The sequence below is a fragment of the Macaca fascicularis genome, chromosome 5 (assembly GCF_037993035.2).
Source record: "Macaca fascicularis isolate 582-1 chromosome 5, T2T-MFA8v1.1".
Classification (NCBI taxonomy): domain Eukaryota; kingdom Metazoa; phylum Chordata; class Mammalia; order Primates; family Cercopithecidae; genus Macaca; species Macaca fascicularis.
This window is the reverse complement of record NC_088379.1, coordinates 44136554-44161421: the sequence shown is the minus strand read 5'-3', so window position 1 is coordinate 44161421 and position 24868 is coordinate 44136554. Positions and strand designations below refer to the sequence as shown.

The 24868-nt window shown below is 34.3% G+C and overlaps 3 protein-coding genes across 9 annotated transcripts in view; 2 read left to right on the top strand and 1 right to left on the bottom strand.

Annotated features, from left to right (window-relative positions):
* Positions 1–8316, top strand: part of GNPDA2 (glucosamine-6-phosphate deaminase 2) — a 34134-nt gene extending 25818 nt beyond the window's left edge. For all 3 annotated transcript variants that reach the window (XM_065544958.1, XM_065544955.1, XM_065544956.1), the window contains one exon: positions 8125–8316. In XM_065544958.1, coding sequence (XP_065401030.1) covers positions 8125–8234 — 110 coding nt within the window. In that variant the 3' untranslated portion in view covers positions 8235–8316. The remainder of the gene's footprint in view (positions 1–8124) is intronic.
* On the bottom strand, positions 171–22451 carry GUF1 (GTP binding elongation factor GUF1). 5 transcript variants are annotated; one of them, XM_074040931.1, is made up of 17 exons: positions 21857–22451; positions 20364–20475; positions 20075–20223; positions 19721–19801; positions 18515–18592; positions 17615–17698; positions 14884–14948; positions 14193–14396; positions 12776–12915; positions 11501–11624; positions 10943–11075; positions 10080–10223; positions 9132–9265; positions 6326–6427; positions 5111–5230; positions 3441–3477; positions 171–2333 (listed from the first exon to the last, which is right to left on the bottom strand). In XM_074040931.1, the coding sequence occupies exons 1-17, from the start codon at positions 21905–21907 to the stop codon at positions 2196–2198; spliced, it is 1896 nt and encodes a 631-aa protein (XP_073897032.1). In that variant the 5' UTR covers positions 21908–22451; the 3' UTR covers positions 171–2195. The 5 variants fall into 5 exon arrangements, with proteins under 5 accessions (XP_073897032.1, XP_005554852.2, XP_005554855.2 ...); XM_005554795.5 differs by having other exon boundaries at positions 22122–22451; XM_005554798.4 differs by lacking the exon at positions 10080–10223 and having other exon boundaries at positions 1836–2333; positions 22122–22451.
* A 54-nt stretch (positions 22452–22505) lies between these two features.
* Positions 22506–24868, top strand: part of YIPF7 (Yip1 domain family member 7) — a 54661-nt gene continuing 52298 nt past the window's right edge. The window contains exon 1 of the mRNA XM_065544959.2: positions 22506–22550. The gene's annotated coding sequence lies outside the window, so the exon portion shown is untranslated. The remainder of the gene's footprint in view (positions 22551–24868) is intronic.

Below are 24868 nucleotides of genomic sequence, written 5' to 3'. Positions count from 1 at the left end.
TATCAGAACCTGGAAAGGGGAGGGAAGATACATAAGATGATAACGTATGTATCTAGGACTACATCTCAGGCTACTTCTACACGTGATTTTAAGTAAATCTCTACTTAATTTATAATTAAGATGATTTCACAATAACTGGGAGCTCAAAATATCTGAGACAGCTCTCGTCACTTTAGAAAGTTTATTTTCCCAGGGTTAAGGATGTGCCCGTGACACAGCCTCTGGAGGTCCTCGCCACATGTGCCCAAGGTGTTTGGGGCACAGCTTGGTTTTACACATTTTTAGACAGACATGAGACATCACTCAGTATGTGTAAGGTGTACATTGGTCCTGAAAGGAAGGACAACTCGAAGAGGGGCGGGGGCTTCAAGCATAGGCAGGTAAGAGAGAAAGAGTTGCATTCTTCTGGGTTTCTGATTAGCCTTTCACTGAATATACAATTTACGTGTGAGAGGAGGGTAGGGGAATACTTACATCTTAATCTGGCTTAGTGAAACACGGGGCACAGGAAGCAACCATTTATGCATTTGTTTCATGTGAGCAGAAGGAAGAATTTGAGTTCTGTCTTTGTCCATAAGGAATTTCCTTGTGAGCAAATTTTATCTTTGTGACTGTCTTCATTTAGGAATAAAATGGGAGGCAGGTTTGCCTCAATCAGTTCCCAGCTTGACTTCCCTCTGGCTTAGTGGTTTTGAGATTTTTTTCTTTCACATAACCTTAGTATAAAATTCATCCTTGACAGTGTTTATCCCTAAAAGGCATTTTCTTCATTCAGTTCATTCAAGCAAGGTAGAAGATAAAAATCAATGGCTAAATAATGTTATCTTGCTATAATATAGTCTGCAGTCTGGTTTGTTCATTGGCTGAATAAACACGGCAGCTGAGAGCTTTGGAGAAATACAGCCATTTAGTGGCTCTGAAATCTCAAGTTAACTACTCTAAAATCGCTTCAATTATGAAATTTAGACAATAATTATTAAAATATCATTAAGAGTTCCTGGTAACACCAAACACCTGTCATTTTACACAAATGCATTTTGAATGTCTGAAAGACAGCTCCTGCCGTGAATTTAGATGTAAACCATTTAGTTTCAAACAACCTGATAAAATCTATAAACATTTTATCATGAACTAGAGCAGCTGTCTAGTTAGTATGTTGTTTGAGTTCTGTTTAATAAATGAATTCATATCAGATAAATTAATCCTGCTAACAAATTTGACACTTAAGGTGATTCTGAAAATCCTTTAACCAAGTAGATGGAATCTTAAGTATGTGGCCTTTTAGTGTCAGTAAGGAAAAACTGCACGCAACAAAATATAGCAGGTCCTCACTTGTTGAGATTCATGGAAATTGTGACTTTAAATGAAATGACATGGCTGGGCATCGTAACTCATGCCTGTAATCTCAGCACTTTGGGAGGCCACGGCGGGTGGATCACGAGGTCAGGAGTTTGAGACCAGCCTGGCCAACATGGTGAAACTCCATGTCTACTAAAGATACAAAAAATTAGCCAAGCATGATGGCGCGCACCTGTAATGGAGGCTGAGGCAGGAGAATCTCTTGAACCCGGGAGGTGGAGGTTGCAGTAAGCCGAGACTGTGCCACTGCACTCCAGCCTGGGCGACAGGGCAAGACTCCGTCTCAAAAAAAAAATATATAATAATAATGAAATGATTCATAAACCAATTTTTTTTTCCTCATCAATGTTATAAACCACTTAGAAGGAAATGTCATCATTCAAGGACCTGCTACGTGACATCTTGCTTAAAGTCAGTTTCTAAGGACCTTACAATGCATTTAAGGATATAACTGCATTAAGGACTTAACAACTGAGTGCTTTTACCTCTGAATATTTAATGTATTACCACATTTAATCTTCACAACAACTTATGTAGGTAGTATATAATCTCTATTTTACCCAAGAGGAAACAAAGGTTAATTTGGCAAAGCTCACCTTACTAGTGAGTGGTTGGAACAAGTATTTGAGAACAGGCAACATGGCTTCAAAATATTAAGCTCTTAACCTACCCACTCATTACTCCCTTTCAACGAAAGGCTAGTAAGTTATTTGAACCTGAATACCCTGAAAGTAACAAGCAAATTTTATAATTTTCATTCTGTTGTCAGCATATTACAAATTGCAGTGAAAAACAGATAGTTTTTAATTTATGAAAATTTTTTGTTTTCCCACCAATTATTTAGAAGATCGTGTTTTCAGCACTTTTATAAAAGCATCTTTTGGAACTTCAACGTTGCCAATTTTCCTCAGCTTTTTTTTCCCTTCTGCTTGTCTCTTCAAAAGCTTCATTTTTCGGGTAATATCACCACCATACTGAAAAATATTTTTAAAAATTGGAAGTCTGAGTCACTCTAAAGAGAAAATAATCACATGATTACCGAGGCATCAGTACAATCTTAATAACCATACCAAATTATTTTCCATAAGGCAGACATCTCTCTAATCTTCCTAGCAGATCCTAATTTTACTGTCAAAGAATGATAAAGGCTTTAATTTGGATGGAGGTGAAGATCCCTAAAGAAACCAAGTATTATAATATGCATGTCAAGGAAGAATTATTAATCTCATTACTGATTCTAAGCTTGGAATTTTGACTATAAAGCCACAGTCTAATATAGGAAACTCTTAATCACATAGGAATGAATGTGCCAAAAACTATACTGAGCATTTGGAGAAAGAATTGATCATTCAATTCTCACTATATTTAAGAATAATTTTTCTTAATTTTTGAGATAGAGTTTCCCTCTCACCCAGGCTGGAGTAGAGTAGCATGATTTCTGCTCACTGCAACCTCTGCCTCCTGGGCTCAAGCAATTCTCGCGCTGCACCCTCCCAAGTAACTGAGATCACAGGCATGCACCACCAGGCCTGGCTAATTTTTGTATTTTTAGTAGAGATGGGGGTTTGGCCACGCCTGGTCTCGAACTCCTAGCCTCAAGTAATCTGCCCATCTTGGCCTCCCAAAGTGCTGGGATTACAGGTGTGAGCCACCAAGCCCAGGCAAGAATAATTTTTTAACAGCTCAATAACAGCAAACTGGGAAAGCATATGTCAGGAGAGATTGATTTCAACTGTAAAATAAAGCCATTGTTTTCAAAATCTTTCATTATATGTTAGATCAAGAAAACATGTTACCCAGATCATAGAAATAACTGTTATAAGAATCTTCCTTAGTATTACATATAAGAACAATTTTCATAATTCTTTTGTAAATTTTTATTTTATAAATAAGATGAAAAAATATTTAAGGATATGGGCAAAATGAACCGGTTGCCATGGTCAAGCTGAAATTTACCTATTCAAAATGAAAACTTGGAAATAATGTATAAAAACCAACAATAGAAATCAGTAAGCTTATGCCCCCTTTGATTTAAAACCCATAAAAGTTATAAAGTAGAAAAAATACAACTAGATACATACACATTTTGCCAAAACATTTTTCCTATAGGCTTTCACACTGTAAAAGAGAAAATTTCGTTTAAGTACATAATTCCATACTGTTTAAAAGCACTTTCTTACCAAAAACAATCTCCCCTTTACTAGAAAATTTTAATGACAGTATCATTACCTATGTAAAATTTCCATAAGCATATTAATTAGATACTTCAAATGCTCTTGTATTTATTTTCATGTACTTGGCATAAAAGAACAAATTCAACATGTTTGTCAACACACATTAAGAAAAAAAGGTCAAGGCTTGTGGTAGGCTTGATTAGGCCAAATTCAAGCATGATGTGACCTTGATTACACGAAATATATTACGTTATTTTTTACTCAATCTAAAAATACTGTTACCACTACTACTTCAGAAACACAAAACATGTTTATTATCTTATTGCCTCTACTGAATGTGGATGGAGTGGCTAGGAAGATTAATATATCTACCCCACCAGTTATAAACTAATCTATTTCTATAATGTTTGAGAAATTTCTAGATCATCTAATTTTGAAAATAGCTCCACCTTTATGTATTCCTTTAGAGAGAAAAACCTGTTTTTTTAAGGTATTCTCTCAACACACTTATGTTAGAATGAGCATTTGCTAACTGTCTTAAGTTGCACTTTCCAGGATGTTCCCTGGTTATCATCTCCACTCTGCCTGTTCTCAGTATTTACGAAACACAGAATAACTAACTGAAGCAAAATTGTATTAGGAAATGAAATGTATTTCAAACAGTGGGCCTAAAATTAACCTCAAGTCTATATTAACATGATAGTTGTATTTCCCCATTAGGTTTGAGTAAAGGTAGACTTTAATAGCAATTTTCAACTTTTCATAACTGAGGAGATACTTCCTGTTTCCCAGAAGTCTTAGTATCATTAAGGAAAGGAAATGGGAAGTGCTACAAGACACACCCTGCACCTGCTGTTACAAGCTGAGCAGCTTATTCAGTGTTCTTCATTGCTATTTTTGTTTTTTTGTTAAACAGGGTCTATGTTTCCCAGACTAGTCTCAAAGCAATTCTCCTGCCCCAGCCTCCCAAGTAGTTGGGATCACAGACTGAGCCACCACACCCAGCCAGTGTTCTGATTTCTGTATTACATTTCCATGTCCTATAGAAACTAGCCTATCTTCCATGTCTACTATAATTCATGTGAGGTCCCTAATCTAGAATGCAAATCCTAACATGGTATTGGCATTCTTTGGTTTATAACCTCCCTAGCTCTGGGGAAGTGGGGAAGTGATATTAAATACTTTGAGTTAAAAAAAAAATTGTAATTTTGTCATTAGGAAGACAAAACCTTTTAGTTTCAGTTTCTATTAATTTATAATCTACCTAAAGGGATAAAACCATAAAGAAATTCCTTACCCGGGAAATTCAGTTATAGACATTCATATGAGTGGAAATTAAAACAGTTCCTCAAACCCATACATATTATACTAACTGCAAATCACATCACCCAATGGTGTTATATAAGTAATTCAAACTAACAGTCATTACTTAAATCAGAAAAATGGAGAGCACGATCATACTGTTTCTACAAGTAAGAATAAAGCTTAGGCCAATGTTAAAATGTTCAATATTCTTTCACTTTTTAGGTATATCATTTCTGAAACTGGCTCAAGAACAAAAATCAATTTCAACTCACGTTTCTCTTGCAATGATTTTACTTCCAATAGCAGCTTGAATTGCTATCTCAAACAGTTGCCTAGGAAGAGAATCCTTCAGCCGTTCACATATGGCTTTGCCAATTGAGTGTGCTTTGTCTCTGAGACAGAAAAATACAACTGTTTATATATCCTAAATAAGAATATTTCAAGTATTTTTCTAGGCCAGTTGCATAATCAGTGTAAAGGTGATCTCTAAAGGAGGTTCAAATGGAACTTACTTATCATAAATATCTCTTACTCTCTGAATCATGAACAACTTCTCTAAGAAAGCAATGTATGATTACAGGAAATTTAGAAATACATTAGAGAATAGAAACCGTTCTTGATTCTCTTTCCTTAGCCACTGAAAACGGTAAACATTTTGGAATGTTTATTTTAAACATATATCTTTCTAGTCATTTTTTTGCATATTTTTGTTATGATCAGTGTTTATGATATATTCTACCCTCTTATTTAATAGACATTTTTGTCACTAAATACTACTCCACAAGTTTTAATGGCTGAAAATAACAATATGGGTGCTTTGTAATTCATTTTAACCAATCTGCTGTTTCTTGAACACGTGGGTTTTTTCCTTTTTATAATTTTTTTACAAATATAAAAGGGTGCGGTGGCTTACGCCTGTAATTCCAGCACTTTGGGAGGCTGAGGCAGGCAGATCAGAGGTCAAGAGATCAAGGCCATCCTGGCCAATATGGTGAAACCTCGTCTCTACTAAAAATACAAAAATTAGCTGGGCATGGTGGCAAGCGCTTGTAGTTTCAGCTACTCAGGAGGCTGAGACAGGAGAATCGTTTGAACCCGGGAGGCAGAGATTGCAGTGAACAGAAATTGCGCCACTGCACTCCAGCCTGGTGACAGAATGAGACTCCCATCTAAAAAAACAAAACAAAACAAAACAACTTGTTCCCAATTCTAAATCCATCATCATAAAATTTTTTAAACTTTTGTGTGTGTGTGTGTGGTAAGGGGAAACATTTCTATTACACTATTCTTTTTGACTATTATAGCTCTGTTCTATTTTTAGCAGTCCAGAGAGAAGTGTGGAAAAAGAAGAGAAAGCAAAGTACGTAGGGTGAACTCTATTTTAATTACCTTTAAAAGTTTTTTAAATGCAGCTGCTCAAAAATAAGTGAAAAACATATCAAAAGTGAGTATTTTCACATTCCACGATTAGTTTCTATTCAACTTACTTGTGTACAACAGTTACTAGCTCCTCTACAGTATTTCCATTCAGTAGAATATCCATTTTCACAAGTTCTGCAGTCTGGTAGCCTGCATCTTCATAATCAAAACTAAAAGGAAAAAAGTCCAAGTGATAAATATTACACTTCCCAAGAGATTACCTTTTTTACTCTTTACAAAATGGCTACTTTCTGCCACATTACACTCCCCAAAGAGATCTTTCCATCAAAATATTACACATACAATTTCTTGTGAATGGATCTAAATGTTATCTTTTTATGTTTATTAAATCAAGGGCAAAAACAAAGGGAATATGTTTATAGGGGAAAGGGAAATAAATTGGTGAACCTGACAAAGAAAAGGGTTTATTGAAAACAAATACCATGCCTTCCCATGTTCCCAGCAGCTGGCAAGCTTCAGACAATACTATATATTAATGGATCATTTTCAGATTTATGAGTTGGGTTTCTGTTTAACTTTCTATTACCAATGACAACTCTATGTTTAAATAAATGCTATGACACTCATAAAATGCCATTAATAAATGAGACCTTTGAATTTCCTATTTGGCTCTTCAGTTTGCACCTCCCTTCAGAGGGCTTTTGTGAGGATTAAATGAGTTAATACATGTAAACCACTTAGAGCAATGCCTAGTACATAATACATGTTTAAACAGAGCCAAACAGAGCCTAGTTTAGCATGCAAACAAGCACTTAGTTTCAGCTGTTACTTTTAACAATGTGGTCAAAGCTTGCAATGTTAGTCAAAACAGGTATTTAAATGTTTAACTTATAAAACTGAAGTCTAACAAGAAAATTTCAATTATAGGCTTACAAGTTGTCCCAATCACAGACAAGAACATGTATACTCCTACTGTCTTAATTTTAAAACAATTGGTGCCTGGACTTGCAAAATTATGTTTGGTTTCTAAAGATTTTCAGCAGAAAGGTCATAAAATGACAATAATACACTCTATTAACAGATTCTTTTCAGAAGTACTGTTAAAATCCTTTCTTCAGAAAGCATCACTTATTAAACATTTACTGTATGAAAGATACCATGTTAAGTATCCTATAGAATACAAAGCAAATAGGAAGAGGAAAAAACAGACGTGGTCCTTAACTTTGAAGTTGTTACAGCTCCAGCTATGTTGTGGTCCAAAATATTAAAAATCTTAAAAATTTCTTAACTCATTTTTTCAAAAGAAATCATTATAAAAATTGTGCTTTCTTTTTCCAAGGAGCCCAATCAATTCCTAACCTCTACTGAAAACACAGGCATTCTAGTGTTCCCTTAGAATGCAGGAAACACATCTGCAATTCCAAAAAGCTACTGGGGTTATGGGTTGAGGGCAAATGCCTGTTTGATTAGACACCACTACAGTTCTAGTATAACACAGGACTCCCTGCTCTGACCTAGTTGCAGTTGATTCTTGCCTCCTGGTATGAAATAAATTTTTCCCTGATCTTAATTCATAGCCTATGATGACTTTCTGTTAAGTGTGGAATTGACTGCATATGTAAAACATCCATCTTGAACATAACAATTACCTTAATGCTGGAAGCGGGAATATTTTATTTTTATGTAGTTCAAAAATCACGTTCTCTCATTAAATTCAAAATGTATTTAAGTTTCCAAATGAAAAGGGTTTTTAAGACCACTTATAATTCAGAAAGTAGTACCCAAATGCAAACTAAAATTGACAGACTTCTGTGAAAAATATTTATAAACATTAAACCTAGTAATCTTCCTTTCAACTCTAGTAATTTTAATATGCCCCCAATTCATTTTACTTTAAATTCCACAGCCACTTACTTGCTCAAGGTCTTGTCTGAAAGAAGACATAAAAGAAAAAAAAAAAAAAAAAAAAAACTGGGTGACAAAGTAGAAAAAAATTCTCAATACAAAGGAACATGAAGATTCCTTGGTAAGAAGAATTATATATGCTAACTCTCTTCACTGACAAGATGATTAAATAAAGTTAAAATTCCAAGTCACTGTAGCATGTTCGTTAAACATGAAATTTGTCTCTGCACATTAACATTAATATTCATGCACTGTGTGGGAGTTCTATAGATGTCAATGTTCATTTTTCCCCTTTTGCTTCCCCATGTTTCATATCTATTTTCTACTATATACTATCCCGTAACATAAGATTTTAGGGCATAGTGAGGGTACCTAGAGTGAGATGCCCCAACAACAACAACAACAAAAAAAAAACAGCCTCTCAGAATGCCATGCCCTGAGTTCCTTATTTGTTATTTAATAGTAACTCTTCTTTCATTTTTGTCTGGCTTTTCTCCATGTACTCCTATGAGATACACAATGGTTTTCATGATGTGGACAACCTGTTCCTGGAAAGACTAAGTTATTAAAGTGTTCACTAATGGAGGGGCACACTTAACATTTTTTACGGACTGAATATGCACTTTTATTTTTCAAATGTAAACAGATGCTCTTGAGATTGCGTAACATACAAATACATTTTAAAAGTGCCACTGAGGTTACAGTAAATTTTTGAAATTAGGTCTAATTCTTAACAGACAAGGAATACAACTCTTCATGAAAAGGGGAGTAACTTTTTTTGTTAAGAGAAATAAAAGTTAGAAAATAAATCAAAGGAAGTTTTTCTCCTATAAGCAAATCACAAGTAGTCTGTAACACCTATAAGGTTGTTCCAAGTCATTTTAACCTTAGCGTATGATTCTCAACTATCTTCAAGAAAGCTGAAAGTATTAAAGAATTAGTGTACTCTTGGTCATCAATATTTCAAAAAAGTTGGTCAGGCATCTTAGGTTCTCATTGATTTTTTACCTAGCATATCCAGAAGATAGGGATTTCAAAGAGTCATAAAAATCTACCACAATTTCATTCAAAGGAAAGAGATATTTAAGCATAACTCTATTTTGATCAATAAATATCATATTCTTCTGAACTGCTCTTCGAGCCTAAAAAGGGAAGGAAAAAAATGGGTTTAATGATAACCTACTCAAATACTGAGGAATAATGTATTTCTCTAATGGTCTAGTAAAAACTTATAGGCAGTATTTATAATCCAAGGCGACACATTTTATATTTCAATTACCTTAGGCTTGCTATCAAAGCTTTTAATCTTTATCTAAGAATTTTATCTTTTAAAATAAACACTTTCATTTAACAGTAAATCAAATGTAACTACATATAAAGTCAAAAATCCTAATTTCTTGTTTTATAAATAATTAGGTCCAGAGAAATTAAAAGTGTGAGACCAAGATTACAATCTAGTTTTTAACCTAATTAAAACTCAAGTCACCATTTGACACTTTCCAATATGTATCTGAGTATTTCAAATAAGTATTTTTAAAGAATATAATTACATACCATTTGTGGATTAAATCATTTATTACAATGTGGTGAGAACTAAAGCAAAATGGGAGTACTTTCAAATTTATGGTCCTTGAAGTTCTATAATCACCTTTCAAACTACTCAAAAAGGCAAAAAGAAATTATACATTTAGCTAATTATCAAATTTCTTTCCTTTGGGCTAAGATATCAAATCAGTAAATTACACAAATTATCAGAAATATTTTTCTTATTTGAAATCAAAATTTTAAAAGTATATATATCTATATCTGTGTGTACAGACACAGACATATATAGATATATGAAAATCTCTTTAAATTCAGTATGCTCAGCAGAAAGAAATCTTTTAAAACAAGTTGGAAATCACTATTTCAGAGGACTAAAACCTAATTTTGTATTAAATTGTATTACAGTTATACCTCGCAAAGCATCATTATTTTTCCAGTGTATTCATCTGGTGTGATAATAGTGCCCAAAACAACTGGCTCCAAATATTCTGTTACTTTTGATTTATCAGGGAATTGTGCAGGATTGATAATTGTAATTTCTTTTTCTCTATATTCCTAAAAATTAGAAAAATCAGCAATACTTAAAAAGAAATCTTAATATAATGATCATTTTTCTTGTTTGCTTTATATTTTAAAATCTCTCCCGCTGAAATCATTTAGTATTAATAAGTATTAGTAAACAATATATTCCAATTATTGATATTTACTAAACATATTTCATGGACCATTTAGAAAAAGTATGACAAAAGAATACATTTTAACCTGACATTTAGAAAACATTATAGTTTAATAGTTAATTTTGTTGGAAAATATTTAGATTGCCAAAATTAGTATTTGCTTAAAATGAACAGATTGCCACTTACATGGAATACAATATTGTCTTCATCACTGATTTGAAATTTAAAATTTCTCAGTCACTGGAATGAATGCTTCACTTTTTATGAGAAATTACTTATGACCAAAATTACATTTTGCATCTTTGTGCTAGAATCAGAACATTGTTTTCACTACTAATTTTACTTTTTACTATCAGCAATAGACTAGTTTTGATAATGTGGAGATTATATCAGGTTAAGAAAAATACTGCATAAATTAGTTTTCAAAAAAGTTATTCATCATTAGGCATAGGGTAATTCAATGTTTATTACTACGAATCAATAAATATTTAAAACTTAATCAGCTACTGGTATAGCAAAAAGCTTCTCCTGCATTGTATATACACACATTTATTTTTTCCAAGAGACTAATGCAAAACAGTACTAAATACTAAGTACCTTTATCAATTTTGATGATGAAAGTACAGCTTTATATGGAACAGTAGGGGTTGTTAAAATAACAGAAGCATTATATTCTTGCTCCAGTCGCTGGTTGAAAACTTCCATGTGCAAAAGTCCAAGAAATCCTAGCCTGGGGGAGGAAAAGATAAACCCCAAAATGTTTATGTCCCATGGGCTTCATTTTTTTTTTTTTTTTTAATGAACATATTGTTATTTTAAGGGAGGGATGGAATTGAGTCAAAGAATTCACAATATAATTAAATGCTAGCATAATTTCATTAAATAAAATTAAAATCTTCCACTGGGAATCTATTTTAAATCACTATAAAACTTACCCATAAAATGTCAATCCACAACGTGAAACAGGCAGATAAAAATTGTTTTTGTCCACTTTACACTAATATAAACTTATTTTCAGTAAATGTTCCAGAACAATGCACCATTTTATACCTCCCGTACTTGATACTTTAAAAAAACCTCCCTTTCTTATAAAATTATTTTTAAAATATACCATTTATACCTTTCTTTCCTATAAAAAAAGTGAATGAATCTTACCTCCAGCCAGCACCCAGAGCAAGGCTACTATCCCGATGAACTGTCACACTGGAATCATTTAAAGTTAGTTTTTCTATAGCACTCTTCAGGTTGTTATATTCAGATTGGTCTACAGGATACATTCCTGGGGATACAATGATTTCTAATTATCATGTGATAAGCTGCCTCCAAACCAATCAAACCACATGTGTAGTGCTGCCAAGTTCCAAATTAGTCATTTACCTTTTAAATTACTTTCTTGTATTTTATGGACCAAAATACTAGTTTGCTAAAAATTTATGATAATTTGGTTTCAAAGTATCTTACAAGTCATTAGTCTTAAAGAATATACACCTAGATTGGCACTTCAAATAATGTTTTTAATGTTTTTGAAAAACTACAGGGAAAAGAAAAAAAAAAAAAAAACATGGGAATTAGGCCTATTAAGGAAACACATTGTAATTGCAAAAACAAAAGCACAAGACATCCCACAACCCAAATGAAACTTTATTATTAGATAAAAATAGGAGTAGAAATGAAAACTATACTGCACTCTCAATTTTCTAAGGCAGATTATCTACTTAAAACCAGATAAATTTTGCTTTTTGGTATTTACTTACAAAAACTATGGGAATCACTACTGATTCTCTTTCATCTGACAACTCAGAAGTCCTCTAAAATCCAGATGACTGACTTTGCCTAAAGGTAGGGGTAAACAAAGTTCCTAATTCCCAGTGAGAGAGACTGTAGGGCGAAAATCAAGGGTTAGATACTCGGCACAGAGTAACCTGATGACCTTCAATCAGGTCTTTCTTTCTCCAAAGTAAAGGAAGTAACAGATTCTGAAATTATATATACATGAGGCAACACCATTCTCTGTCATGTCTACATGAGTACAATACAATATTAAAGAAACTCTATCGAAGATGAAGATAGTCAGTGTCTAATGATAATCAGTAATAAGAACATCCTAATTAAAAAATGTTTCAAATAATGAACTCCCTAGAAAAGTAAGAAAAATTTCTATTACTGTATTCTATACATCACAACTTCTTCCTTAAGAGCTTATTTCTTAACACATCCTAAATGATCTCCCACATATAATTTCATCATACATATGAAATTATAAACTGATAAACACAAAGAATTAAGTAAAACAAAGAATTAAGTAAAACAATATGCTGGAATTCGTGGTTATTTAACATAATCAGAATGTGTATTTTTTTCCTTAACCACTGAGACAAACTTTTAGTTTAAAAATATGGCCTTCAACCTTTGAATTTGTGAGCTCCTCACCTGCAAATACCATTGGTTTCGCTGATTTAAACCCAGGCAAGGGCTCCACTGGTTGCTTATGTAAATATAATGTATCTCCTATTTGCGCTTCAATGACATTTTTCATCCCAGCAATCAGATAGCCCACCTGTCCTGCATATCTAAATAAAATTATTATATGCAAATATTTACTGCTTTAATGTTTCAAGCACATAACTCACAATTAGTTCTACCTTCCCAGGAAACTATCATACACTTTCCAAACTTTCCATACACTTTGAAAATAAGTGCTCCATATCAATTATCAAACTCTGAAGCTTGCCAGCAAATGGACACACCAGGTCTTACAATCCATTAGACCTCTCTACTTATAAACCTATCACCTTTTTCATGATTCTGCCAACCTTTGCAATTTAAACAGCAGTTTCTAAAGTATATTGTAAATACAGTGAAACTAGTAAGTACAAAAGCATTACAATAAGTACACTACTTGTGATGTCTTTTATTAATGAATTGTGTTGCAAATGCTTTAACAATGGAAAAAAGGTAACTTTTTATCCAAGAAAAATGTGAACTCTGAACAAACTGGACATCTGATGTTCCTCCTTTAGCAGAAGAACGAATTCTGAGTTCAGCTGTAGTTTAAAAAAAAAAATCCCTACAAAGTTAAAATAATTTACACTTAGAATGAGCTTTAAGAACCTTAAATGAAGATGTGATAATGTTCAGTATATATGGCAGAATATAAATAGATGTTAAAATATTTCAGTAAAATAAAAATAGACTTTGACTCAATATAGTGCTGTTTTTAGACATACAACACTAAACACTCAAATGTGATCTGATTGTCATCTGGTTCAATAATTTCTACAAATGAGGAAACAGGACCTTACAAAGCTCAAATTATGTATCCAAGGTCATGTCTCATCAGTACCTGATATGGAGTAGGCACTCAATAAATAGTTCTTTTACAAGTCAATTCAGATGTTTTTCTAATGCACACTACCCTTGCTAATCCCACTCCCCAAGAATTTTAATCAAGGTTTTACCATGAATTCCACACTAAAGATTTATTAAGGTTTCTGTTATACCACCTTTACAATGGAAAATCTAGTTATGAAGCACTGTCAAAAATGATACCCAATATGGGTGGAGGGAACTCTTTCATTGTCTCATCAAATGTATCAATATAGGATCCAATCTACCCTTGATCGTAAACCTAGTTATAATTAGTCATTTAGAATAAAAAAAGTATCAACTGACATTTCTATTGTCCTTCACCCAAGATTCCTTCTGACAGAGCATTTACTGTATAGTTGCATTAAACAGTTTTTTTTAAGTTACCAACTGAGGATCATTCTAAGCATACCAAGTTGAGAAAAATGCAGAAACAGAACCACATACAAATGCATTTTAATTACTAATGCAGATTACTTACAATTTATGAGTTGGTTGCTCATTAGGATTCAAAACTCCTACTTCATTAACTTCGTATGTCTTTTGAGTATGTGCAGATACAATTTTATCTCCTTTGGAAACCACTCCGTCAAATAATGCTACATTGGCTATCACACCTCTATACTGGTCAAAGGTGGAGTCAAATACCAAAGCTCTCAGGGGATTTTTGCGATGCACTTTAGGGCTAGTAAATATAAGTAAAAAGTAAATACATATATACTAAATTAAAATCTTAATAAAATTCCTGTATTCAACTTAGATATTGTACTTAATTTGAGTTCTTGAGAAAGTTTGATACACAACAGCCTAAATAAAAAGACCTTTTTATAAAATATATTAGATTTAATAACCTCCAGTTTTAACAAATTATTTATAAATATATTTGTTCAGCTTAAAGCAAAGGAAAATAATTGCCAATGTACTGAGGTATCTTTTATAATGATTGTCATGAAAAGACCTCCATCAATCATCTTTGCTTTTTCTTTACTGTACTTGCCTTCTATATTTTACTAAAAGCAAATAAATTTATTCTCACTCCCTACAAGAATATTTGCCACATCTGTTAAGCTAAAATAACAGTTCAAGCTGATAAAATCTTTGAACTATTAAGCATAGACAGTTTTTGAACTATTAAATAGAGACAACTAGTATAAAAATCACCAAATACTCACGGGGGAATTCTTTCAATAACTGCCTGAAGAACACTCTCAACATTTGTTCCAAGTTTAGCAGAAATCTAAAAAGATACATGCGAAAAATATAAGCATTTAAAGTTGACTATACTTTTCTATCTTGATGACCGGTGACTTATGATCAGAAGGAAGAAATAATTCCAATAGTTATCAATTTGAGAAATACAGCAAAAGGAAAAGAACAAAGCAAACAGTATACTGACAAATACCTCTTTTTCTATTATAATTGGGTAGTTCTACAGTTCTAGAATTGAATTACAAGAGAGTCCTGATTATGGCACTGAAAGAGGAATAGACTAGCAGTTCAAAATCTGGGTAACAATCATATCTCTGCATTGAATGCGTGTATTTCACCAGTATCTATCTCCTTGAGTATAAATTCTATCTTCTAAAAAATGAAGTGATTATTCACATTCTGCCTAAATCTCAAGGTTGTTGTGTGAATAAACAATGTATGTGGATGGCATAAAACCATAAGGCATCTTACTACTAACTTTACTGTTCTCACACCAGAAAAGCAAGCCAACACTCAAACCACATGGTATGACTGACCTTTATCACCAGTAATAAATGGACTATCTCTGAAATCCTGATTTCAAACTTCTTACCCTTCCCATTCACTCTAGACCAGGAATTTTCAGTTTCAGCCCTACTGACATTTTGTGCCAGATAATTCTTTGTTTTGGGAGGCCGTCCTGTGCATTATAGGATGTTCAGCAGCAACCAGGGCACCTCATTTACCCACAAGATGCTGGTAGCATCCTTCCCAAGATGTGAAAACCAAAACTATCTCCAAATATTTGCCCAGGGGCAAAACCACCCAACACTGACAACTACTGCTCTAGACTGTAGCACTTTCTTTACAACAGTCCTTAACTTGTAACTACTGAATATACTACTTGATGCTGTCCATCAGCTCCACCCTCCACTCCATTTCTATTCTTTCCCAGATGGGACTCCAAGATCCATCATTTACAATCACTCTGGTTCAACCACTTTCTATTCTCTCCTTATCAGAGGCAGCTGGCAAAACCTCAACCTTGACTGCATCCAATTATGTTTTTTCTATGCCCATACACAGAGCAGCTTAACATTACCAGAAAAAAGAAATCAAATGAATGGTATGGTTCATTTCTTGTATCTGACAACAAGCTATCTTGCCTCTGGACAGCCGTGCTTCTTATATACTTAACTCCAAATCAAGAAACATCATTTAATGCAATGCAGATTTTAAAATTAAGGTTATTTATTAATTTTAAAGTATGAAAATGGAGGTTTGTAGACAGTGCTCAGTTTAGCAATGAACTGTTATGTTTCATGGGTTATGTTGTTTCCTCCTGGATCATAATCTCCTTTTCATATGGATAGTTAATACTTAAGATATAATAATTTCACATCTGGGCTACTATTCATAGCTGGATTCCCTGTATCTCTTCTTACACCTCTTTGATCCATTCTCTGTAAGGCTACCTGAATTTATTTGTTTCTCTTGCTTTAAAATCCTTCCATTGCCTCAGAATAATTTTCAAGCTCTTTAGCACAAGAGTCCCAGCATAACTTGATTCCTGCATACCCCTACAAAGCCTTCTCATCCAATCTACCTTTCTGATCAGTAAACATGCCAAATCTTTTCTAATTTAAGTCCTTTACACACGGTCTTTTCTATTCTTGGAATGCTTTTCGGAAAATTATTCATTCCTCCATGTTTCAGTTTATCAGAGACGCTTTTGCTAAGCTATTCCATGTCATAACATCTCTCTAAGAAAAAAGACTTTTCACTGTTCATTATGGTATTTCACCTAGAATAATAACAATTTGTCAAATGAATTTCCTTGACAAACTCTATCCTAGTCAGTAATTCCTATGGTTACTTCTTTGTTTACTTATTTATTGACTGTCTGCAGAAAGTCTGTCTGTCTTTACTTATTTATTGACTGTCTTGTCTGTCTTGTTCACTGCCATACTCTTAGCTTGCATATACCAAATAAGAATCTGAATGAATTTTATTAAGATTAAAATCAGAATAGTTAATTGCATTTTAATATAACACAATCCAAAATATAAAACCATGTATAACTTGCTCTTTTGAAAATTAAATGAGATTGAAAGAAAAACATTACAGTGCTGCGCTGACATACTTTACACTACCATGTAGCATAGCAGTTTGGCAGTGGCTGTTTAACAAGCAAATCATCATTTGAAAGGTAAACAAAAATTCAAATTTATAATGGTGGCAACTTTGATATAAATAAGATCCATTGTTTCCTAGCACTACTATAGCTTTTTATAAAATAGGTTTTTGTCAGTTCCAAGAATGATACATACAAATGCCTTGAAATTAGTTTGAACCTGCTCTTCAAAGACAGTATTTCCACTGGGCAAAATGACACACAAGAAATACCGCAGGGAGTTTCAGAAGGCCTGTGTTTTAGTCCTGGCACATTGGCTAACTAAACCCATGATCTTAGGAAAGTGATTAAAACCTTTGCGCCTCAGTTCCTTTAACTACAGCATCACAATAATTTCTGTATGTCCCAAAAATATAAAAGGGACTTTTGGTAAGGATAAAAGGAAATTAATAGTAAAAGAAATTTGCAAAACTATAAAAAAACAGCGTATAATGTCAGGTTATCAAATACCATGAAATTTCACTTAGCCCAATTTCCTGCGACTTTTTTCAAAGTATAATCTTTTTAGGAAAGTATTTTACCTTAATACATTCATCACTTGGAATATCAAACACTTTCTCAATTTGGTTTTCAACCCTTTCAGGATCAGCATTCTTCAGATCTATCTTTAAAAAAAAATCCATTATGTGTTAGTATAATAAGCATAAGATGTATTATGTATTAACAGTATTCGGAGGTAGTTAAAAGCTTACCCACTTCAGCCTAACTGACCCCTCTATGACATTTTTTCAAAAGCAGTAAAATAATCTATATATTAGCAGTACAATTTAATAACCATGATTGAAAAAGAGAAGTCAGGTAGCAGAGCATGCAAAAAAACTTTAAGCAGTTAGCTACCCAGGGCAGCAGAAGAGATCAGTAGTAATTTATCAATTAAGCAGCATGTGAACTGATTTTAAAAGTTAAATATAACATTAAGTCTGACAACAAGCTGTCCTACCTATGGCCTTCTTTTAAACTTAACTCCATTATCAATAAATATAATTTAAAGCAACGCAGATTTTAAAATTAAGATTCTAAATTAATTTTAAAATATGAAATGGAAGTTTATAGACAGCTCAGTTTAGCACTAAATTGTCATGCTTCATGTGCTGTATTGTTTCTTCCTAGATTATAAACTTCTCTTCTTTTCCTATGTATGGTTTAATCCGACAAACATGTTTCATCTGCTCTGCATTCCTTCCCTACAGAAATGGCCCTCAGTTACTGTAAGATAATTCAGGGGAACTATCTTCTCAACTCTGTGCAAGGGTGAGTTTAAGTTGCACTTCTGTTACATACAATTCAAAGAGATAAATCCCACCAATATATTTAATAAATAGCAGGAGATCCCTCATATAATAAATAGTACAACTGACATTTAAACACTAATTGTATTTTTAGAAAGTGAAATAACAACACTGTTGTCTCATTGTAATTACCTTATTTATAACTGGAATTACCGCTAGCTGTGCTTCAAAAGCAAGAAAGAAGTTTGCTACAGTTTGGGCTTGAATACCCTGAAAATATCAAGACACAAGACACTGAGATGACCATTCTATTATCTATCACAAAACTTGTAATTTAAGACCATTCCACACATCTTCATCAAGAGACTTTGCATCATGCTAATAATAAAATTAAACAAAATGCCACATAGCTACCCTTCATACTTTTCTCTCCAACTTATGTCTTTGGGATCAAAATGAAAATCGCTGATGGTAAAGCAATAACCACACCAAGTAGAGTGAGCCAACAGTCTACTAAGTTTGAGATAAGAAGCCTTTAAGGAAAGGTACAGGGCAAATCAACTATGATAGCTATTTTTCCATGCATCTGAATCATTCTCTGTAATAATTCCTTTCAGTTCAGAAAGCATTTATTGGAGGGCCTTTTCTATGCCAGGAAATACATCAGGCATTGGAGAAACAAAAGATGTAACATGGACTCTCAAGGACCTCAAAGCTTGGTAAAGAACACATTCATCAAGGCAGTTTATAAAGCCCAGTACTGCCTATATAAGGTCAAGATTGACTTTCCTTGATGAGATCAGGAAAGTCTTAACACAACACCACCACCACCCCCACTAAAAAAAGTTGGGTTTTGAATGAAGAGTTTCTGAGAAACATGTATCAAAAGCTTACTTTAGTATATTCACAGCTCTTATATGGTCATCTGCTGAAGGTCTTTATGGTTTACACCACAAAAGAGCTTAGTAATGTTACTGATTTTTTAAAAACCTAATACTTCCCAAATTATTGCCTTAAAATCACCTAAAATGATCTGAAACTAATGATTTATTCTCAAGATCTGCTAAAAAATGGATATAGAAACCTCAGATTAAGAAATGCGAAAGTTGGTGGGGTTTTTTTGTAAGATGCATTGATAACATGATGTCACACTTCAAAAAAAATACAACAATCTTTTGAACAATTCCAATTTAAAAACTAGTCAATTCCAGAGAATGCTTTAGTGTAATAATATTTCAAGTTAATAGGATGAAACCATATGATTTTCAATAAGTAATAAATCTATTTTTCAAACACAAAAATTCTATTTCCAAAACACATTTTAAAGAAAAACTCTTGAAACAACCAAACAGTCATGTCATATCACATGTCACATCATGCAAAATGAAAAATGCCTACCTCATTTGCATCAACCACAAGTAAAACACCCTGGCAAGCAGAAAGTGACCTGGATACTTCATAACTAAAATCAACATGGCCCTGAGAAACAAAAATATTGATACCTGTAAATCTGAGGTAGTTTTTAGGAAAGGGCATTATGTCAAATTTATTGACTTGATAAAAGTTGTAAATACTCGTTTCTTTTTTGTACTCTACACTTTTGAAACAACTGACACTAACACAAGAACACTGAGAAAACAAAAAGCAAAGGCAGATGTTTAATATTCAGTTCAAAAATTAAACAAGGATCTGTCTGCACTACTGACACAATGTTGACTTTAATAATACACGCAAAATTAATATTAAACTTACCGGTGTATCAATGAGATTTAAAAGGTACTGCTTTCCTTCACAATTGTAAAAAAGAGATGCTGTCTGTGCTTTAACAGTGATTCCTCTTTCTCGTTCCACTTGCAATTTATCAAGAACCTGCTTATTATTCTCTGTTTTATCAATTGTCCCTATAAACAGAAACACTTACTGATATTTCTCTGGGCTTTAAAAAAAGAGAGACTATTACGTATAAAATTAAAATTTAAGAGTAAAAGTAATTCTCAATAACTCGCACCCATCAGTTAAGTATGCAATATAAATGAAATACCTGTAAGTTCTAGGAGCCTGTCAGCTAAAGTACTTTTGCCATGATCCACATGTGCAACGATACTGAAATTTCTAATACTTTCAACAGGAAACCTAGACATGTCAAGTTTTTCCTAGAAAGGGGAAATACCACATTTAAGAGTATAAATTTTGCATACTATCAAACAAGTATAACAATTCAAAGAATATTCTTTTAATCGTTGAACAATATCATTTCTAGCATTTATACTGTTTATATTATTATTCTAAGAATAAAGACATATGGTTAAGTTCATATTACAAGGAACATCAGTTTAACAGTCAAAGGTAACTATACAGCTAAATAATAATCCCTTAACATTTCTACACCATTTTTAGGGCCAACCAGGAACTGAATTTGTTATCGTGAATGAACTTAAGATACCTAGAACTTCTAAAGACCTGAGAATACCTTGTCCAGTAACTTTTGAGGCAACGGAGCTACAGAAAAGCTGAAAGAAATCTTCTGCTCCTATCACACATTTAACCAGGAATCAGATTTATTTAAAAATCTGTGTTTCTAACTGAGCCTCAAAATTTTATTTTAGATACAATTTTGCTACTTTACAGCTTCTCTGGTGAGAAAGAAAAACAGATGACATCCAACAAAAGACTTTCACTTAAAACTTAAAAATATTTTTAAATGGAACTCCTGGTTTTACGTGTACACATCTTTAACGTTTTTACTAAAACACATCACAAACTGCTAGAAATTGTTATCAAGCAAAATATACCAGTTTTTTGTACTCTAAACATTTCTTTCCAATCAACTCTATATTTCACAATCATCAAAACCATAAAATTAAAATGAAATATAAAATTCACAAGAGCTTTAAGTTTTTTTATAACAGCCCCATATAAGACAGATAATAAAAGCACAATTATAGCTGAAAGTCTGCCCCCCCACCAAAAAAAGACCAATTCTGATGTTTGCCCTGTAGATTTTCTTTCCCTTCAGTTCAAAAGGTAGAGAATTGCACCATCTTTAAAACCGTGAATTGCAATATAAATCCATTTTTGAAACCACAGGCATATTAGGGCCAAAGTTGATTAATTATAAGGTTTTGTCTTTCTGCCTACTTATAGCTTGCCTTCAGTCACCTCACTTTTCTGCCTAAACTGTATCCATTCACAATTATCAGAGTTGTTGAACCTCCCACCCTCTCCCACCAGAGTCAAAAGTACACAGGTTTGCTCTGGCTGAGGTAGAAGGAAATAATAAAACTACAAAGACAGACCGAGCACTTCCTGCATTCTAGGTATTAGTCTAAAAAAGTCCACTCCTCAAATCACACAAATCTCACCAATTAGCCAATGGATGTTTGATTAGTTCTGCATTCAACAAATGAAGCAGGAGAGTGACAAAGAAGTAACTTGCCCAGGCCACATAGCTAGTTAATTTGCAGGAAAATGGACGTTATATTAACATTTACTAGCAACTTTCTCAGCAGACTTTTTAGGAGAATAGATGAATACCCGCAAAGCACTTCGACCAGTGGCTCGCGTAAACAAATCAACATCTGACATTGCAAATGAGAAATCCTACGAAGTTAGTGACTTGCCCAAGGTCACACTAGTGAACGGTGGAGGGTCGGGAACCTGAGCCGTGCTCACACTCTGCTCTACCTCCCTGTAAGCAGGATTCAGAGCTAGTCCCAGAAAGTCCTACACATTTCCAAGATCGCATGGGGTACTCCAATGTTTTAAAACGTGGCTATATCAGATTCCAGGCGGCAGTCACCTTGAATTCTGCGGAGCTGTAGACCCTGCAGGTAGGCCAGGACTCTGGAGCAGCCCCAAAGGTCGGCGCGGGCCCAAGCGCGGCCCCAGTGGCCCACCGCGCGAGAGTGCGTGCGCATCCCCAGCCCCGACCCACGAGGGTCCACATGACCCGGGCGATGGAGGCGTCAGGAGAGGGTACCGACAAGCAACAGCAACATAGCCCGTTTGTTTTCAAAGGTACCCCGGGTAGGGTCCGGTGGACAGGACTCAAACAGACCCTGTGAAGCGAAGACAATAAACCCCGGGTAGTTCTGCCCAAGTACCAGCTCCGGAAGCACCCCGAAAGCGCGGCGCGGCGCGGCGCGGCGCGGCGCAGCTTGCTGACGCCAGCACGGCGCACGACGTCGTGACATCAGCGCGTCTTGGCGCCGGGCAGGGGAGTGGTCACGTGAGTGGGGGCTTTCAATTAACCCTAAAACGCAGTGTGCAGGCAGAGTATATATTAGCTTATATTGTCTGTTGAGTGCTGTGCCAATTCCTTTGCATTGTCTGTTTCTCACTACTGCCCTGTGTTGTGTGTTGTACTGTCAGTTCCCCCATACTACGTCAGGAAATCCGGACCGAGTGACTTGCCCAGGAGGTCGCAGTTGGGGAGCTGTCGAGCCTGGAGTGCCGCCCAGGCAGTCTGATTCCCCAACCGGGAGCGGAGGTCTTAGTCCAGGGATAAACGATGCTATTATTAGCACAACGTTGAGACTTAGCCTTCTACCTAGTGTCTAAATAATAATGGCACTTTTAAAATCTGAGGTCGAAATATATTCCCCATGTTGTCAGTGACTGAGCTAATCTTGAAGTGCATCTGAAAGGAAACGGGCCATAACATTGATTGTAATAGTGAAAGAAAAACTTTATCTGAATGACACAGTGTCCTTGATACCATGTCTATATCTCACCTAAATCTATCTTGGTGCCTCCACAGGTATTTGTCCCACACTTTAGAAAACCGCCGTATCTTATAAGGCTGATATTATAATATTTCCCAACCTACAAACGGAAAAACATATTTATTAGAAAAATGCTGAGCTCCACTGTGTCAGGTTATATACCAGCTCTGGAAACTCAAACAAATTAAGCAAAATGTCTAAAATTACATCATAGATCAATGCAAAAATTATTTGAATCCAAGTTTTTGGAAACTAAAGCTCATGTCTTGCAATATCTTTGACAGCGTAAGTTTATTATTCAACTTGAGAAGAAACAGGAGGTATCTTTTCTGTGCTTTGAAGGATAGGCAGTTTTTTGTTTTTACCCAAGGAGATAAATGGAACTTAAGCAGAGGAGTAATCAACAGCATAACACATTTTTCTCAGTTCCCAGTACTATTCTACATACTTTGTATCAATTCTTTTGATCTTCACAGAGCCCTCTATTGCTGGCCCTTTTAATATCTGTTTTATAGATTTTCAAGAAAAATGTGGCCCACGCTTTTTAAATAACTGCCTAGAGTCACAGTTAGTGATGAACCGGGGCTGTGAGTCCACACAGTCTGTCTCTAGAGCCTGCACCCTTAACCACTCCATTAAACTTGGCTCAGCTGAGCAAGGATACAAATGAGGAAAAAAACACAATATATTGGGTTAATAGTCAGTAGAGAACACGGCCAACATTCAGGACAGTGGCATTTTATTTGAAGCAAGGATTTCTGAAGAGTTCACATAATTTACAAACTCATAAATCAAGACTCAGTTTCTCTGTAAGAATAAATATATAATATGGAGATTGCACTCCTATATAGTACATTAATCCACAACTATTGTATGGTTTCTATATTTGTAAATATACTGAAGGGAATATGAGTTTGCTAGGGCTTCCATGACAAAATACCACAGATTGACTTGGTGGTTTAAACAATAGACATTTATTTTCTCACAATTCTGGAGGCTTAAGAGTTTGAGATCAATATATCAGCACAGCTGGTTTCTTCTGAGACCTCTCTGTTTGGCTTGTAGATCAGTACCTTCTGTTTTCTTACAGGGTCTTCCCTCTATACATGTCTGTTTCCTAATTTTCTTACCAGAAATAAGTGAAAGAAAAACTTTATCTGAATGACAAAGTGTCCTTGATACCATGTCTATATCTCACCTAAATCTGTCTTGGTGCCTCCACAGGTATTTGTCCCACACTTTAGAAAACCGCAGTATCTTATAAGGCTGACATTTCTGATATTTTTCTTATCAGAAAATTATATGCTTTCTTTAGAGCATAATCACACAATATTTAAAAAGGTTCTCTAGTATTGCTGTTAGGCTGCTAAAATAGTGCCACCGTGTGTCTGCAGTATAAAATACATCTTTCAGTTCATTTTTGAGTCATCTTTGATTTGGGCCGATCCTAATAATTTTAAATTAATTTTCTCATTAAAGACCCTATCTTTAAATACAGTCACATTCTGAGATACTGGGGGTTTGAACATCAACATATGAACACGGACGTGTTGACACAATTCAGCCTAAAACAAAGGAGTAATAAAAACAATCTATAAATAACTATCACCTCTAAATTCTTTTTCAAAGTTAATGATATTGTGGAGCATTTTTAGCACTAACAATACCATTAATAAATGATTAAAGTAGTATCACATTAGCCATTTAAAGCACTTGCACAATTTTAGCGCATAATCACACAATATTAACAAAGGTTCTCTAGTATTGCTGTTAGGCTGCTAAAATGGTGCCACCGTGTGTCTCCAGTATAAAATACATCTTT